This window comes from Orcinus orca, chromosome 1, assembly GCF_937001465.1.
Source record: "Orcinus orca chromosome 1, mOrcOrc1.1, whole genome shotgun sequence".
NCBI classification, from domain to species: Eukaryota; Metazoa; Chordata; class Mammalia; order Artiodactyla; family Delphinidae; genus Orcinus; species Orcinus orca.
The window spans coordinates 112605777-112625218 of NC_064559.1; the positions used below are offsets into that span (position 1 = coordinate 112605777).

General features: G+C 35.7%; 1 protein-coding gene across 3 annotated transcripts in view; it reads left to right on the forward strand.

Annotated features, from left to right (window-relative positions):
- PTPN22 (protein tyrosine phosphatase non-receptor type 22) overlaps positions 1-19442 on the forward strand; it is a 51139-nt gene that overhangs the window by 8766 nt on the left and 22931 nt on the right. For 2 of the 3 annotated variants that reach the window (XM_004263202.4, XM_033435819.2), the window contains exons 2-11: positions 4432-4540; positions 4806-4882; positions 5011-5106; positions 5533-5571; positions 6723-6794; positions 6911-6970; positions 7577-7719; positions 8218-8284; positions 9009-9086; positions 11643-11729. In XM_004263202.4, coding sequence (XP_004263250.2) covers positions 4432-4540; positions 4806-4882; positions 5011-5106; positions 5533-5571; positions 6723-6794; positions 6911-6970; positions 7577-7719; positions 8218-8284; positions 9009-9086; positions 11643-11729 — 828 coding nt within the window. The remainder of the gene's footprint in view (positions 1-4431; positions 4541-4805; positions 4883-5010; positions 5107-5532; positions 5572-6722; positions 6795-6910; positions 6971-7576; positions 7720-8217; positions 8285-9008; positions 9087-11642; positions 11730-19442) is intronic. The other variant, XM_033435812.2, reaches the window with a different exon arrangement.

A 19442-nucleotide genomic window follows, 5' to 3' on the forward strand; every position in this document is an offset into this window, starting at 1 on the left:
GGTACACTTGTTTACTGGATGTGGAGGTCTGAGCTCCTAATTCCATTTCTTAGCATTCATGCTTTCTCTATCCCGTTGGAAGCTTGGAATAGATAGTACTGACCTGCAGTTGTAAGGCATTGAGGAACTATCTTGAGAAACTCTGGAGACAGCCCAGCTTTGAGTCCCCTCTTCCGCCTGGCACGGGAGGGCCAAGACTGATTTTTCCCACACCCAAATGTAACTTATGCTGTTTTCTATACAATGGTGTAGTCCTCCAAGGCAAAGGTATTGTGGTATTGTGCTTCCTTTTTCCTTTCTGTTCTCTTTTGGGAGTGACCTTAGTTCATTTACTAGTAATTACTTTTCTAGTCAATAAGATGAACATGCAATAGGTTCAGTCCTGATTCCTAGAGATTCATGGCCAGGACCTCGGTTCTGTTTTCCTATCTTGAAAGGAAAGGGGTAGCATAGCCCACAAACCAAATCAGCTTACTGTTAGCTTATCAAGCATGAACAGAATCTGGTTTCTCATACATTCCAACTTATCAGGGGCTCAGGAGGCCCCTTTTCTTTATTCCCTCAGCAACTTTTCCTTATTCCCCAATTGTTCTTGTTGGTGCTGCCTCTAGGGAACTCACACCCACTTGGTGGTTGGTAGAGAAATACTTTCTCCCTTTAACCTATCCTTTCTCCCCCAATCCCAGCCCACCCCACATAGCCCTACTTTCTCTTCTATACCCTTTTGCTTCCTACCCTCAGAGTTTCTCTTTTTCTGGTGAGGTTTATCAGTTCTCTGCCCTAAGTTGGCTCTGATTTTTTCTCTGTTGGGGTGTTGGAGCCTGGGGGGTCTAGCAGGGAGAGAAGGGGAATGAGAAAAAGATCTTCACAGTGGTTTGACCTCTAGGTAAGATATCTGAAAAAAAAAATCTTTCACGCTTTCCAAATTAACAATTCTACAGGCATTTCCTATGTGATGTTCTGCTAAAAGAATGTCCCCATTTGACATCCAGCCAGATAACTCTGGAAGAAGGAACAGAGTAGGAAATAAAAAGCCATTCTCTCCCATTGCTGAAGGTGGCAGTGAAGACAGCTAAACAAACATAGGTTAAACACACACACACACACACACACACACACACACACAACTTTTATCTGTGAAATTTTACCCAATTAATTTAGGCATATCTTTCAAAAAGAGCTTTGCCTATGGCATTCTCCCTGGAAAGCATTCCACAAGCAAGCAAAGCAAAACAGATAAAAACAGTGTAACAGGGAGTATGCACGAGGCTCTGTTCTGGAAATTTTTAGAATGAACTGCTCTGGGAGTTGACATCTTTTCAGCCGCCCTGGAATCAATGGCAACCTGAAAATTATCATTCTGAAGGTGCACAAGAGCAGAGAGAGCTGAGAAATTGGTATAACTTGGAAATTGATACCAACTGGAAATATTTTATATTCTTTCGTGTATTTGTGCCACATCCTTAAATTTCCAAACTAGTCCACTTACATCCATCTTGGTGTAAAAATATGCTGTATAATGATCCTTTCAGCATCTCTCCTCCTAAATCCAATTCTGAAAACCCACAAGAATTCAAACCATGGTAAGAAATTAAGATTTAAGAACTAACTGTATACCTGTTTTTAAATAGGTTGCCTGTGTCTGATCTAACTCTACAAACAGAAAAAAAATGGTCATTAGAACAATACATGCTGGCATTTGTGGTCCAGCAGAAAGACAGGCAGTGGCTGTCTGTTCCATTTGTCATCCTCAGTTGGAAAAAGCTTACACTCCTATACTTTGAATTGTTATAATAATTAATGATCTATTTATTATTTGGAAAGTATCACTTTAATTAGATTCTAGATATTTGATAATTCTTTGTATTTTAGACTCCCAGCTAACAAATCTTTCATGACCCCAACTTTTTTTCTCTCCTTGCAGACTCAGTTATCAGGTTATCCTGAGCTAATTTTGAAATCTAATGATGAGTTTAGATGATTTGTTGGAAAAAATTTCTATTCTCAACTACCTCTTTTATCTCTCTGTCTCTCTGTGTCATCATTCCTTTATTTTAGGCTCTCCCTTCCTCACCCATTTTTTTTATGACTTAGTTATGAGTGTCCTTAAGTAAACTCCTACAGACAGACACACATCCTAATTATGTGAAAACTCTATATGAAATATAAACAGCTAAGTAAAATAATCAACAATTCCCTTCTTTTTAAGTTTTTCTTGTTGCCAGTCACATGAGAAAAGTTCTTTTTCTATTTCCTTATTTCTCTCTATTAGTTTACCCTGTGGAACAAAATAGATCATAATTATGGGTGAGAAAAGCAAAAACAGTACCAGGTATATATTTATGAGAAAGGAAAAGGGACCCATAGTTTTCAAGAAGCGATGTTACATATAATTGTCAGTGACATCAGTTTGTACAATCTTGAAAGAACTTAGAAATCAATCTTTGGAAGGCTTATAATTGTGGGACAGTAGCAAATATGGGGAAATTAGCTTGGGTCCAACTGGGGAGAATCTTAAGTACCTGACTAAGGAGTTTTGACTTTTTCCTGGTAGCAAGGGGGATTCACTGAAGTAGTTTTTAGCGTGAGAGAGATAAGAAAAGCAATACTTTAGTAAGATTAAGTTAGCATAATTATGCCTAATGGATTTGAACGGGGAAAGAGAAAAGTATGAAGATGAGTTAAGAAGCAACTGTAACAGTTCAAGCTTTAAGGGAAAGGGCCTGAATTAAAGTATCTGTAGGGGCATAGGAAGGAAAGTTGATGCAAAATATTGCATGGGAAGAATCAGTTACACTTGCTGACTGAGTTAGAGGTGGGAATTGTGGGAAGTGGGGAACCTAAAGTAACTCTCAGTTTCTAGAGTATGGTTGCCTGGGGTAAAGATAGTGCCATTGACATTAACTGTAGGGACGGTGATAATTTTCATTTTAGATGTGCTGAGTTTGAGGCTGAAGTAAGGCACCCAGGTGGAAATGTCTAGGGTATGGTTGGAAATTCAGGAATGGCACTTAATAGTCAAATCTTAATGAAGAAATTTGAGAGTTATCTGATAGGAGTTGGAATTATAATTCAATTTGAATTAGTTAAATAAATTTTAAAAAACTGGTATGCCTTCTATAAGAGATGATATCTCTGAGCAAATGTATTTAGTGAGAAGAGCAGAGAGTTGAGGACTTAACTTTGGAACCTTGGTTAATTCACAATTAGAAGATAGAAGCAGACATAGAGGCAGTAAGAAAGAATGAGAAGAGGGAAAGAGAAGTCAGAGAAGAAAGAGGAGAACCAAAATAATGTAGACTAATAAGGGCAAAGAGAGAAGGAAATTTCAAGAAGGAAGTTATGTTAAAGAGAATGAAGACTGAGAAGATGCTGAGGCATCTGACCAATAGGAAGTAATTAATGATCTTCATGTGACCAAGTCACTATTAAATAGTGGGCAAATAATGAAAGTTATTTTCCGTAGTTCAGTTCAATAAATATTTATTAGCTATCAGAGATGTTTTTCACTTATCTTTCTCAAATTGAGTAAGGGTCGATAAAGGTCAGATCTACTAAATGCAGTTTCTTCGAATGATAAGGGAGTTGAAATCTAGGACAAGGTTGGTTTATCAGAAGGAGCTAAAGAGGAACTATCATTTACTCTGACCTGAAATTTTGCTCTATACTATAATGTTGGCAAGTGAGAATAATTTTATTTATTTATTGTTTTATATAGTAACAATACCTTTTCTTTATTAAACATGTACTCTGTACCAGTGCTTCACACACGATAACTCACTTAATTCACCCACAACTCTAAGGTAACTATCCCCCCATTTTACTTACAAAGCAACTGAGACACAGAAAGATTAAATAACTTGCCCAGCTTCATTCAGCCAGTAACTGTGGGAGTCAGAATTCAAACCCTAGTTTATCCAACTCAAAAATATACATCAGAATAAACCACAGAGCTGGTTAACAATACAGATGCCCACCCGCCTCCAGTGACTGCCATTGACTAAGTCATGGGGTGCTGATCACGGTACAGGTTAAGCCCCACCTCAGGTTCTAGACTACCTCAGTGTAGTTTAAAATAGCCCTGTAATAGCTGTAAAGAAAGTAAGTCAAACTTTTAATATCTGACTCTTTGGGTGGAACACAGGGTGTGTTCAGAAGATGTTATTTTTAAAATATTCACTGGTTTTACCTCTAAGTTTTAGCTATTTGCAACTCAGCTGCATTAAGTATGACCTTTTCACTTCTCCAAATGTCACTAAACTCTGTTGTCCTTATTCTCTGAGGCTCTGTTCTGAATGCAACCAGCCCTAGAGGATACTAAAACAGCTGAAGTGGAATGTTTGGACAGTGGAGAAGGAAAGCTCTCTGGAGATAGCTTCTTACCTCTTTTCTCTAGGATGATTTGATTTAATTACTGTAATTTTATTACAGACGCTGAAAAAACTATCCACCAAGTATAAGGCAGATAAAACCTATCCCACAACTGAGGCTGAGAGGCCCAAGAATATCAAGAAAAACAGATATAAGGATATCTTGCCCTGTAAGTTTCATTTCTCCCTTTAAACTTGTGCCTTCTCTCAAATTCAATCATCTTATCTCTTTTTACCCATTGGTTGCTGTTCCTGATCCTAGACCATGGCTTTGACAAATTAGTTGTACTGTATATGACTACACAAGAACATTCGTGCATTCATTCAGTCTTCAAACACTAATGAGCCTCCACTATTCACAGTGCTACTTCCTGACTTACAGAAAGCCCTCTAACCAAACCCTCTTAATTAGTCTGTCTTTCTTTTATATTATAGATGACCACAGTCGAGTAGAGCTGTCCATGATAACCTCTGATGAGGATTCCAGCTACATCAATGCCAACTTCATTAAGGTACATCCAATATGCCATATTTCTCTAGGTACCTAAAAAAATGGGGTAGAGGGGGAAGGGAGGGATACTGGACAAGAAGGAGAGTATATTATTTGTAGTCACCCCATGTAATTTCTGTTCCCCTTTAGGGAGTTTTGGGACCCAAGGCTTATATTGCCACCCAGGGACCTTTGCCTACAACTGTCCTGGACTTCTGGCGGATGATTTGGGAATACAGCGTCCTGGTTAGTGCAGTTACTTTTGTTACTATATTCTCTAGTTTTTAGGGATGAAGGGGATAGGGTGTCAGGATATGTGACTGAAGTTTCCTATGTGCATTAAAATCAGTGCTTTTTGGGGTCAGCACTAGAATTTTGGTGTTCAGTCACCTTTTAGTCAAAATCACAATGTCACTATTGTTCAAGAAAATAAAAGTTCTCAACTTGACAGTCTCATTTGTTAACAAGAATTTACTGATTTGAATAGAGAAAAGGGAAGTGAGGACAGAGAGAAGGAAGGGTAGGAGCAACATTTTATAATCTATTAGGATTTCTTTTTTGGTTATAAAACAATAAAAGAATAAATAACACTTTTTGACTCTGGGACCCATGTATTAGCTGCTTTTTTAAACTATATCAGTGTTTAAGTTTCCATGTATTTCATCCCCCCAGATCATTGTTATGGCATGCATGGAGTTTGAAATGGGGAAGGTGAGTTGCTTTCTAGTAAACCTAAAGGTAAAGGAAAGAAGAAAAAGAAGGGGGAGACTTGGTAGCAGAACTTTCCTTAACTTAAGTGACTTGGTAAACATTTATGCTCATCTTCCTAGTTTTCAGTTTGGGAATGCCAAATGACTCTCAAGGCTTTTTTTTTAAACCTCTGAGAACCTCTTTCACCCATTTTCCCAGTAGACTCTGTGTTTTAAAATAAAAATAAGGTATACTTTTTAAAGTAACAATTCATTTTCCTGTTGTTTTTAATCAGATATTTTAAACTGCCAGTCAGAGCTTCTTTTGTGCCGCCCAGAATGGCCTTTATTAGCCACGTGTGGCTAGTGAACACTTGAAATATGGCTGGTGTGACTGAGGAACTCAATTATTTTATTTTAATAAATTTAAATTTAAAGACTGATATTCAATTCAGTTATTGGAAAACCTTGTTTGGAACAACTTGGGTATGTGAATCTTTTTCAACCATAACTTTTATGAAATCTAAATGAAAATTAAATATTTCCAGTTAAAGGTTAGCATATTAATTGAAATGTGCTGTAAATATAAAATACATACTAGATATTGATGACAGTTTAAAAATGTCAAATATCTATATTGATATTTGAGTTTTATATTGAGTACATGTTGAAAAACTTTTTAATGTATTTGGCTAAGTAAGATATATTATTTAAATTAATTAAAATTAATTCCACCTTTTTACATTTTTGAATGTGGCTCTTAGAAAAATTTTAATTACATATGTAGCTCGTATTATATTTCTATTGAACAATGCTCTTCAAACCTACTGTTGCCATTCTGAGTTGATACAATTCCAGTTAAAATCAAGGGAACTTGGGGTTTCAGTTAGCTTGTGAGGCTTTGTTTTAATCTTTTTGAAACCCTGAAAATGTCAGATCCCTATTTCTACTTTGTCGGACTTCCAGGAAGTCTGCAATTTGTATATCCTTTAGTGTTTGTTTTCCCATCTTTGGAGAATCCAGACATGGGTTGAAGCCCAAGGGGGTTAGAAATTCCTAACCTAAGGAGAAGGATACAGCTGAATTTGCTTCTGAATGAGGGAGGGGGTTTTCTTACCCAGAAAAGACTAGCTTATATGGAGGGAAATCACTACATTCTGCTTTGTGCAACAGAAAAAATGTGAGCGCTACTGGGCTGAGCCAGGAGAAATGCAACTGCAACTTGGCCCTTTCTCCATATCCTGTGTAAGTATGATGTCTATTTCCATTATGGCTGAGCAAATGCTCCAGGACCTACTTTATAGAGAGAAGTCTTTGAATATTAGTCTTTGAAATAACTAACATTTTAATTTACTTCTTAGGAAGCTGAAAATAAAAAATCTGATTATACAATCAGGACTCTACAAGTCAAATTCAATTGTGTAAGTATAGAACGCCAAAGGTAACCTCAAAGCCTACAGAGATCAGGCAAGTAAATATATATGTATGTGATGCAGTCTGGGCATAAGATAATAGGAAGTGGTAGGGCCTTTGATGTTCTGGATAAATCCTCATAACCAAAAGAGACCTTTGGTATAATCTGTGTTCCCCAACCTACTCCACACCAATGGCACAATGTGAAATGACAATATTTCTAGGATGAATAGAGGCTGTGTATAGTGTGTAGAGGCTGGGAACCAACTTGAGAGCTCAAGCTGCTTGGTTTCTCTAAGGCAAAGGGATTAGTACATCAACGCACCTGTGACCCATTTGAAGCACACCAGTTGGGAAGCTCTGGTTTGGACCATTTTCATATCTGCATTCTCTTGTGAGTGGGGCAGATAGAGACAGGCCAATAGTAAGTGACCTGAAATTACTTGTAATTGTTCTTAGAGGGCATATGGTCCCAGAGGCCTATAGGGAAGAAATCTCCATAAATTGCAAAAAATATATAGATAGATGCTACTTTGTAGGTCAGAGTAATCTTGTGATAGAATGAGGTGAAGCCCTAATCTTGAACTCTCCTTTTATTCTGGCTATTTTTATAGGAAACTCGAACCATCTACCAGTTCCATTACAAGAACTGGCCAGACCACGATGTGCCTTCATCTATAGACCCTATTCTTGAGCTCATCTGGGATGTGCGTTGTTACCAAGAGGATAACAGTGTTCCCATATGCATTCACTGCAGGTATGATGCTGTTGGATAAACCTTCTACCCAGAATAAACCAAATGTCACCATCTGGCCAAGACTCCTGCTTTAACTGAAGGAAGACTGACTTTGTTGGAATTTAAAGTCTGCATAAGATGTAGGCTCCTAATTCTAGGCTCACTTCTTCCAGTCAGTCAGAAAGGAATGAAGCTTAAAATTAGAATGATTGAAAGAGAAAAGTCAATAGCAGAAACTATAATATATTCAACCTGAGCATTAAATTAATACCTTTTCTGATAAATTACTTGTGAAAAGCACAGCTCTAGAGACTTTTTGCTGTGAGAAGTTGCCTAGGATCTGTCCTGAGGCTCGGTGTAGCATGTGGCAATTGAAGTATGTTCTGAGAAATGGTAGGGTTTAGAAAGTTTCATGGGCTCTAGATTTCTTCTTCCTCAAATCTGCCAGTGAAATTTTCCAGCTACTGTCAAAGATCCACTCTCTGCAAATATACATGCTACTGTGATTTTTCATTTCAGTGCTGGTTGTGGAAGGACTGGTGTTATCTGTGCTATTGATTATACGTGGATGTTACTAAAAGATGGGGTGAGTTTCTCTCAATAGGCACTCGCCATTTTCTTAACCTTGCTACTTTTAGACTTAGAAATTGTTTGGTTCTTCGAAACATCTATCTCCACCATTCATCTTTTCTAGAATATTCACTTGTAGATTTGCTTTGTCAGACGATTAATTTAGTTCCTAAGTTGGTGGTCTCAAAATGTGGTCCCCAGACAAGAAGCTTCAGTATCACCCGAGAACTTGTTAGAAATGCAAAATTTGGGGCCCGACCTCGGATGAACTGAGCAAAAACTCTTGTGGGGGGGCGGGCAGTGATGGCCCAGCAAGCTCTTCAGGTGCTTCTGGAGAGAAGTAGTTTTGAGAACCACAGCCCTGAATCACGGTTACCCTTCCTTTAGACACGCTCCTTTAGCAGATGAACTCAATTTACTGCAAATTTTGTGTTCCAACCTGTAAATTTTTTTTTTAAGTCTAACAAGAAATGAGAAGCTTAAAATATGGGCTTTAGACCTATTTGCAAACTTCTTTTAGTTCATTAAACTCTCATACTTACCTACTGAGATTTCTCCCTCATATTTTTAACTTCAGACATTTGATCACCTCATGTGAAATCATTTTGAAGAGTTTCTTCAGTATTTTGTAGGCTCTAAATCATGGTGCAAGTGATGAGAAACCCCATTAGTTTAAAAAATGCATTCCTTTTCCTAGATAGCAATAAAGGAGTAAGATATTTTTTCCTTTTATTTGGTAGATAATTCCTGAGAACTTCAGTGTTTTTAGTTTGATCCAGGAAATGCGAACACAGAGGCCTTCATTAGTTCAAACTCAGGTATGGACTGTGGTGAATAATATAACATGTCTGAGTCTGGTTTCGTCTCTCTGTTTAATAATAATAAGGCATCCAAAAACAGCTGACTACTTTACTATCAAGGGTTTTAGTCCATTTCCATTTCCTCTAACTCTGAATATCCCAATATTTTTCCTGTATCCCTTGCTCTGGACCAAATTCCTTTCATTCCTTATATTTTATAGCCTGTTCAGAAAATATTAAGAAAACAATATAATATTTCTTACAAAGGATGTTGAAAAAATCCAACAAGCTGTTTGACTTATTAGAAAGAAATAGCTGGGTCAGATTAACTTGAAATTTTGTAGTGGTACTTCATTTCTGAAACCATAGAAAATCAGAGATCTGTAATTTCTTCTTCAGGAGGTGGTAACAGAATCTGCAGAATGAAGTCTATATGCTCATTTTAGAAAATGATAAAAAATTTAAAAAATCATCCATAATCCTGTCGCCTAGAGGGAGTCACTGTTACTATTTTTCTGTAGTTTCTCCTGGTCTTTATTCTTTGTATATTAAAAAATATTACCAAAAAAACCATAATTACAATCATACTATGTATGTGGTTATATATATGTATCACAGTATTTTAACCTACCCCAGATTGCTCACACTTTTATTCCATTGGAAATGCTTTTCCCCTGTTCTCTCCTCTCCAGCTCATGTTCTACCTCCTAGGTAAAACATTCCCAGCCCAAATCTCTCACTTTCTACAGTATTAATTCCACCCATATTTCTACACCAATAATTTTACCTATATTTCTAAATGGTCTCCATCTTTAAGATAGAGTTTAACATTCACCCATTCATTCTTTCATCAAACATTTATAGGTATTTATTAGGTAAGAGGCATTTTTGCATAATTTGTTAGAACTACTTCGTATTGCTTAAACAGCAAGAAATTAAAGTGTTTAAAGCACTTACAAATGAACTTGCACATAAGTTTAGAAGTAAAACAATTGACAATGGCAGTTCAGATATTTTCATCTAGAAGTTGTAAATTGAGGGGAAAAAATTATGAGCTATTATAATATAAAGCTTCTGTTTGGCCCACACAGGTTTTCCACTAATAGTTAGTGGAAAAAAAGAATTCTTTTTCATCTGTTGCCTGTAGGTGTTTTCTATATTCAACGTGTAGGGGGGAAAGTTTATGTGAAATGAAAGTATTGGCTGGTTTAGTGCTGTCAGACTTAAAAGAAGCCCGATCCATGTAGATGTATAAAGATTCCAGGAAGTATGCAACCTAGTTGTATAACATTAAATTATAATACTGAATCAATAAATAAAGCCATACTCCATTTCAGAAAAAGTCCATTTCAGACCTACTCTTAAGAGTTGGAAGACAGCTGAAACAATTTTAAGTTAGCCTTCACATTTTGGCATTAGCAACAACTATTTGAACAAATCTACCGGCTATAGCTGCTTTTTATGACACTGCTCTAGCCAGGAGATAGATAACACTGTAACCAGATGAGTGCTTCCTGTCTGATTTTTCTCTCGTCTTAAAAAAATTGAAGAGTGTACCAATGGCTGTGTTGGGTGATATAGACTCCGCATTGTTCTCCTAATACGATTATTTTTGGAAAAAATTATATTTTGTTTGTATAAGATTGTGTGAAGTGTCATAGAAGACCCTGAATAGGCCCATTCAGATGAAAAGTAGATCCAAAATCAAGTGCTCAAGCAGGTACAGAGGCAAAAACAGAGTGGTAAAAACCCATGAACCTTGTAGAGGTCTCATTTCTCTACAGTGAAATCCCTTTATAACCACAAATTTCCAAGCTCTATTTAGGGGTCTACTTTTTTTGGGTATCTTTGCTAAGACAGAATTTCAGCAGCTTGATATAAGTGCACTAAAGTAAGAGTCAAAAGATTGGGTTCTAAACAAAGACATGGAAATTACTTCTGAATGATCTCGGACAAAGGATAACAACCTAGCTACTTTATAGATCGATCGTGAGCCATGTTAAATAATACATCTTGAAGCTATCTATTTAGCCATCAACCATGTCTATCTACCTTTTCCCGCAAGAGGTGAATTACAAAAAAAAAAAAAATGCATCCAGGATGGAATAAAAAACAATTTTTTTTTTGGCTCCATGGCATGTGGGATCTTAGTTCCCCAGCCAGGCATCAAACCCGTTCCCCAGCCAGGCATCAAACCCGTTCCTCTTGCAATGGAAGCACAGAGTCTTAACTACTGGACCACCAAGGAAGTTCCTGAAATAAAGATTTTAAAGTGTGAGCGAATTAGAGAGATTATGGGTGGAAGGAGAAATAAGTAAGAAAGTGGGGTTAGAGCATAAAAAGCATGCTGCAAGGTCATTGTATATTAGCTAGAGGTAGATAAAATAGTTAGCTGTTTCTAGCAACCTAAAAATGCTTTGGAATCTGACATGGGCTACACAGACATAAGGCACTGTAATTAAACTAATGTTTCAGATCTGCTATACTATGATTTGATTGGTGTTTATATTCCTGAAATCTGGTTAGTTCACGAAGTTTTTGTTTTTGTTTGTTCCGGTTTGCAATGCTCTTCAGGAACAGTATGAACTGGTCTACAATGCTGTATTAGAACTATTTAAGAGACAGATGGATGTTATCAGGGATGAACACTCTGGAACAGAGGTACATTTTAAATTCGATATTTTGTAAAACAGTTTTTTTCATGTTTGATTTTGGTCAAGGGATTTCAGATTAGTTGTAGGACAACTTATACTTTATCATCACAGCTAAATTGGAGTGTCAGGTGTGCATGGGGCTGCACTATAAATCTCCTGTGGAGGACAATTTAATTGAAGTACTTTAACTTAGAAAATTAATCTCTTGGTTAACCTATTGCATACCATTTTCAGCTAAATTTAGAAACAATAGGAGTGGGTTAAAGGGTAAGCATATATTCTGTTTCCATGTTTTAAACAGTTGTGTGGCAATTTAGAAGTGAGAGTGACAATTACAAAGTGAAATTATAGTTGAGTACTGATGTGATTTTTCAGGTTACTCTAGCCTCATTTTGATTGCATATGTGTCATCAAATTTTGAGAATATTTTAGAATAGCTAAAGGATTCTTAGCTGAAAATGTTAGGTATAAAAACAATTATGATTTGACCAAATTCTAATTTAAAAATATTGAGCATTCTAGATATGTTATTTTGATCTCATCACAAAAATTGATGTCAAATATTTACTGTATAATCACAAAGTATTAGATTCTGAGCAAACCTTAATAAGACAAAATTATTGGTTTACCTTCCAGGGTGTATGTAACATATACAAATTAATTTAATTTTTAATATCTCATTTTTGTATTATGAATCTGAAAATATTCACTGAGAACCTACTGTTTCCACAACATAAGGAATACAAAGTATATAAGACATAACCCTAATATCATAACTCCTATCACTTGAATGATGAAGCACAGGGAGTGAAAGAAAGCCAAAAAACTGTTGAGGTTAGGGAATGAACTAAGCAATCCTATAGTTAATGTCAACTCCGGAGAAACAATGTAGGGGAAGGAGATGGAAACAAGAATATAGTTGCCAGACATTGTTACTTATACCCTGTTCATGCCTGCTTCATTGGCTAGTACTCCCAGAACAAGTTTAAATAATAGAGGTGATATGCATGACCTAATTTTAATGGGAGAGATTCTCATGTTTCACTACTAAGTGTGATGCTGATTTGATTGGAGATATATTTTTTAATTGTTTAAGAAAGTATTCATTGACTTCTATTTTATTAAGAATTTTTTTTGGAAAGAATGTTGAGTTCTGTCAACTGCATATCTTTGCATTTATAGAACGATCACATGGATTTTCTCCTTTGACATATTGAAACAGTCATATCCTTGGATTTGTTAATATCAAGCCATCCTTGCTCTTAGAATAAAACCTTCTTGAACAAAGAATATTCTCTTAATGTGCTGCTGGAGTACATGGGTTAATATTTTATTTAGGTTCCAGGAAATGTCAGTACTCAGATTTAGCCCAGTAGTAGTGCCATGGCTCCAGGCAGTTGAGTTGTTTGGAGTGTGCCCTTAGTCAATAAATGGGAACATAGGAACATGGCTCAACCTCCCACATAGGGAATTGATTAACACCAGCCAAGGAGGACTTCTGCTTCTGGGAAGATCGAGTAGACATATTTTCCCTATTCCTTCTACTAAATACAACTAGAAACCCTGGACAATATATACAAAACAAATATAAGAAGACTCTGAAAGATGGAGAGAAGACAGACCACTAGGGACCTTGAGACCTGAGGAATGACATGATGCTGAGTTCTTTTTCCTCATATATCATGGATATGGAACTGAAGGAACCAACAACTTGGAAATGCCAAAAGTGCAGACAAAAAAACCTCAACAAAATCCTGCTCTCTCTAGCCAAAGGACCAGGAAAGGGACAGCCCAGCAAGCCAGAAAATTTTTAGATAATAATTACTCTACTTCAGTCAACACCAAAGAAAAAAATGGCCCCCAACCCTACCTATGCCAGCAAAGTGGAGAACCTAGATTCCCACCCTCACAAAGACTGTGATAAAGAGAAGGTCAGTGGGTCAGATATGTGTATTCTCTGTCACATCAGGAGGACAGTGCTAATGTGTCATTCTTGTGAGCATTCTAATAAAGAAATACATATATCTGTTTAAAAAAAAAAAGAGAGAGAAGGTCAAGTAAAGAGCTAGGAATTTCATCCCCACTGGCCTGCAATGAGGTTTCCCTGCAGTGTCAGTAGAGACCATGTGGGGAGCCTGACTTTCCACCTGGCAGTAACCCAGTGCCCCCATGCCACTCCACTGATGGAGTGTCAGAAGAGGCCTAGTGGAGAGTCAGGACTTTCACCATCATCCAGCAGTAATGAGGCCACCCCGACCACAGTGTCAGTAGAGACCACATGGAGAGCCTCTCCCAAGGTGTCTCCCTTCAGGTGTCAACAGAGACTGTGAGGAAACTGGTGGAGGTAGAATCTAATTGGCAATAGCAAGGCACTAATGAGGCAGCACCCCCTCCCTCCTCTTTCCCCTGTCAGAATGGATTTAAAAAGGAGAAGCTAAAAGGGAAGGTTTAACTGAGATCCAGGGATTTATAACAATACAAAAATATCTAGGTTTCATGTGAAAATCACTTGTCATACCAAGAACCAGGAGGATTGTAAACCAAATGAGTAAAAGACAGTCAATAGATGACAACACTGAGATGACAGAGGTATAAGATTATCTGACAAAGATTCTAAAGTAGCCGTGATTAAAATGCTTCAGTAAACAATTACAAGCATGCTTAAAACAATAGAAAGGCTCATCAAAGAAAGATAAAGACCTGCCAAAGAAACAGAAAATATAAAGAAGAAACAAAAGGAAATTTTAGAGTTGAAAAATAACAGTAATGGAAACAAAATAGCTCAGTAGATGGGCTCAACAGCAGAATACAGGGTACAAAGAAAGAATTAATGAACTGAAAGACAAAACAATAGAAATTGCCCAATCTGAACAACAGAAATAAAATAGACTAAAAAATAAAATAAAATAAAAATAAAAAGTAGACAGAGCCACAGGAAACTAAGTGACTGTAACAAAAACCCTAGCATTAGTGTCATTGACGTCCAAGAAGGAAAGGAGAAAAAAGACGTGTCTAAAAAATTACTGAAAGAATCATCATAATTAAACTTCTGAAAACTAAATACAAAAATTCTAGGAAGCAGCCAAAGAAAAATGATCTTAACTCTAGGGGAAAAACAATTAGAATGAAAGTGAATTTGTCATCAGAAACCATGGAGGCCAGAAGGAAGTGGCACAGTATTTTACAAGTGTTGAAGGAAAAAAGCTGTCAACAGAATCCAATATCCAGTAAAAAAAAACATCCTTCAGGAATGAAGGGGAAATTAATACAGTCTCAGATGAAGAAAAACTAAGAGAATTTGTTGCCAGTAGACCTACCCTAAAAAAAAAAAAAAAGGCAGAGGAAGTTTTCTAAATAGAAAGGAATTGATGAAAAAAGGAAGAACATGGTAAGCAACATGGGTAAATATAATAGGTTTTCCTTCTCCTCTTGAGTTTTCTAAATTGCTTAATAATTGAAGCAAAAATTATAACACTGATGTGGTTCTAAATGTATTAGAGGAAATATTTAAGACAATTATACTGTAAAAAAAAGGAAAGGTTAGGCATGTAAAGGGAGGTAACACTTCTGTATTGAACTAGTAAAATGATAACACGTATAGGCTTTGATAAGTTATGAATATATAATATAATAACTAGAGCGACCCCTACAAAAACTGTACAAAGATATATCTTAAAAAACACTATAGGTAAATCAAAATGAAATTCCAAAGATGCAGGAAAGAGAAAAAGGCAGGAAAAAGAAAAGAGAAATGAGAAACAGAGAGAAAAAACAGAAAACAAAATATAAAGTTGGAGACTTAAGCCATACCATATTAATAATTAAATTAAATATAAATGGTACAAATATACCAATTAACAGATTGGCAGAGTGTATTGAAAACATGACCCAACTATATGATGTCTATAAGAAACACACTTCAAATATATAGGTTGGTTTAAAATAAAGGATTGAAAAAAAGATATATCCTGTAAACATTAATAAAAGGAAACATTAATTAAACATTAATAACATTAATAAAACATTAATAAAAGGAAACATTAATAAAAGGAAAGCAGAAGTAGCTATATTAATACCAGATAGACTTCAGAGTAAAGAAAATTATCACAGTTAGGGAGGGAAATTGTATAATGATAAGAGGGTCAATCCCCCAATAAGATGTAGCAATCCTAAGTGTGTATGGACCTAACAGAGCTGCAAGATATGTGAAGCAAAAACTGATAGAACTAAAAGGAGCAATAGAAAACCCCACAGTTATAGTTGGAGACTTCAAAACCACTCTCTCAAGAACTGATAGGAAACTCAACAGAAAGTCAGCAAGAATATATGAGAACTTAACACCATCGACTAACAGGATCAAATAGATTATTTATAGGATGCTCCACCCAACAATACAAGGATATACATTCTTTTCAAGTGCTGATTGAACATATACCAAGATGGATCATATCCTGGGCCATTAAACAATCTCAAAAATATAAAGAACTGATATCATATAGAATGTATTCTCTGACTACTATGGAATCAAACTAGAAGTCAATAGCAGAAGATAACAAGAAAAGATCCAAACACTTGGAAACTACACCAGACTCTTCTAAATAATTCATTGAATCAGAAAGGAAGTTTCAAAGGAAATTTCTAAAAAACACATTGAACTGAATAAAAATGAGAATACCACATATCGAAATTTGTCGGACAGAGCTCCAGTAGCGCTGGGAGGGAAGTTTATAGCCACCTACATGCATACATTAGAAAACAGTAAATGTCTCAAATCAATAATCTGAGCTCCCACTTTATGAATCTAGGGGAAAAAAAAAAGTGAAATAAACCCAAGAGAAACAGAAGGAAGGAAATAGTAAAGAGTATAAATCAATGAAATTGAAAACAGGAAAACAAAAAAGAAAAATCAGTGAACCAATGATCTGGTTCTTTGAAAAGATCAGCAAAACTGACAAACTTCTAGGAAGAATATAAAGGAAAAAAGGGAAAAAAATAAAAATTACCAATATCAGGAATGCAAAAGGGGCTATTTCTACAGATTTTGCAGATATCAAAAGGATAATAAAGGATATAGTATGAACAACTCAACACATACACATATGACAACTTAGATAAAATAATGTATTACTTCCTCAAAAAACACAAACTACCACAGCTCACTCAACATGAAATAATTTGAATAGCCTCATAATGATAAAGAAAACTGAATTCATAATTTAAAAATTTCCCAAAAAGAAATATCCAGGCTCACATAGTTTCACTTGAGAATTCTACCAAATCTTTAAGAAAGAATTAACACCAATTTTACACAATCTTTACCAGAAAATAGATGAGGAGGAGACAATTCTCCATTCATATTTTTTATTGTGGTAAAACTACAGTATTTTTACCACTATGGAAAAAATTACCATTTTAACCATTTTAAAATATGAGTGGCATTTAGTACCTTCACAATGTGTGTGACCATCATTACTGTTTATTTCTAGAAATTTTTCATCATTCTAAACAGAAACTCTCCATCCCCTGTACCTGAACCCCTAATAGTTTCTATTCTACTTTCTGTCTCTATGAATTTGCCTATTCTAGGTACATGATATAAGTGTAGTCATATATTTACTCTTTTTATCTGGATTATTTCATGTAACATAATGTTTCAAGGTTCATCCATTTTGTAACATATATCAGAATTTCATTCCTTTTTATGGCTTTATAATATTCCATTGTGTATAATACCACATTTTACTTACCCGTTCATCTGTTGATGAACACTTGGGTTGTTTCCACCTTTTGGCTATTGTGAATAATGTTCTTATAAAAATTGGTGTACAAATACTTGTTCAAGTCCCTATTTTAAATTCTTTTGGGTATATACCCAGAAGTGGAATTGCTGGATCATGCAGTAACTCTATATTTAATTTTTTAAGGTACTGCCACACTGTTTTTCACAGTGGCTGCAAAATTTTACATCCCCACCAGCATTGCACAAAGGTTCCAATTCCTCCACCTTCTTGCTAACGCTGGGTATTTTCTGGTTTTTGTTTGTTTGTTTGGTTTTGGTTTTTAAGATAATAGCCATCCTAATGAGTGTAAAGTGGTATTTATGACCTTGATTTTCATTTCCCTAATGATTAGTGATGTTGAACAGCTTTTCATGTGCTTACTGGCCTTTTGTACATTTTCTTTGGACAAATATCTATCCAAGTCCTTTTGCTCTTTTTTTCTCTAGGTTTTCTTTGTGGTAAAATATACATAAAATTTACTACCTTAACCAATTTTAGGTGTATAGTTCAGTGATATTATGTACATTCATATTATTGTGCAACCATCACCACCATCCATTTCCAGAACTCCTTTCATCTTGCAAAACTGAAACTTTATACCCATTAAACACTAACTCCCCATTCCTCCCTAAGCCCAGCCCTTAGCAACCACCATTCTGCTTTCTCTCCCTATGAATTTGACTACTCTAGGTACCTCACCAGTACTTGTTAGTTTTTGCTTTTGTTTGTTTTTTAGATAATAGCCACCCTAATGGGTGTAAAGTAGTATCCCATTGTGGTTCTGGTTTACATTTTCCTGGTTAGTGATGTTAAGCGGACTCTCAACCACTGCACCACCAGGGAAGCCCTCTCTGCATGAATTTTAAGATGAGGTTTTCTATTTCTGCAGAAGCACCTTTGGAATTTTTATAGGGATTGCATTGAATCTGTAGATCACTTTGGGTAATGTTATCATAACAATATAATGTCTTCCACTTCATGAACATCGAATGTCTCTCTATTTTATTTGTCAGCAATGGTTTGTAGTTTTCAGTATATAAGTCTTTCACTTCCTTGGTTAAGTTTATTCCTTAGTATGTATATTTTTGATATATATATATATATATATATATTAGAATTGCTTTCCTAATTTCCTTTTCAGAATGTTTATTGCTAATAAACAATAATAAACAGTATAGTAGTGCAACTGGTTTTTGTGTGTTGATTATAAATTCTGCAATTTTGCTGAATTGGTTTATTAGATCTAGCATTTTTTTTTTTGTGGGTGTGCGTGGAATCTTTCAACATATAAAATTATGTCATCTGCAAATGAAGATAACTTTACTTCCTCCTTTCCCATTTTGATGCCTTGATTTGTTTGTTTGTTTGTTTTCTTACCTAATTGCTCTGGCTAGAACTTCTGGTAGTATGTTGAATAAAAATGGCAAAAATTGGCATCCTTGTCTCATGCCTGATCTTGGGGGAAAGTTTTCAGTCCTTCACCTTTGAGTATGATATTAGCTGTGGGGTTTTCATATATGGCCTTTATCATGTTGAGGAAGTTCCCTTATATTCCCAGTTTATTAAGTATTTTTATCATGAATTTGTCAAATTTTTTTCTGCATCAATCGATATGATCATGTGGGTTTCTTCTCCTTAATTCTATTAATATGATATATTACACTGATTAATTTTTGAATGTTGAACCATCCTTGCACTCTGGAAATAAATCTCACTTGCTCATGGTGTGTAATCCTTTTACTATGCTGAACTCAGTTTGCTAGTATTTTATTGAGGACTTTTGCATCAATATTCATAAAGAATATTGGTCTGTGGTTTTGTTTTGCCTGTAGCATCTTTGTCTAGCTTTGGCAACAGGGAATTACTGTCCTCATTGAATGACTTAGGAGTGTCATTCAAGTTTTAGGAAGAGTTTGTGCAGGATTGGTGTTTATTCTTCC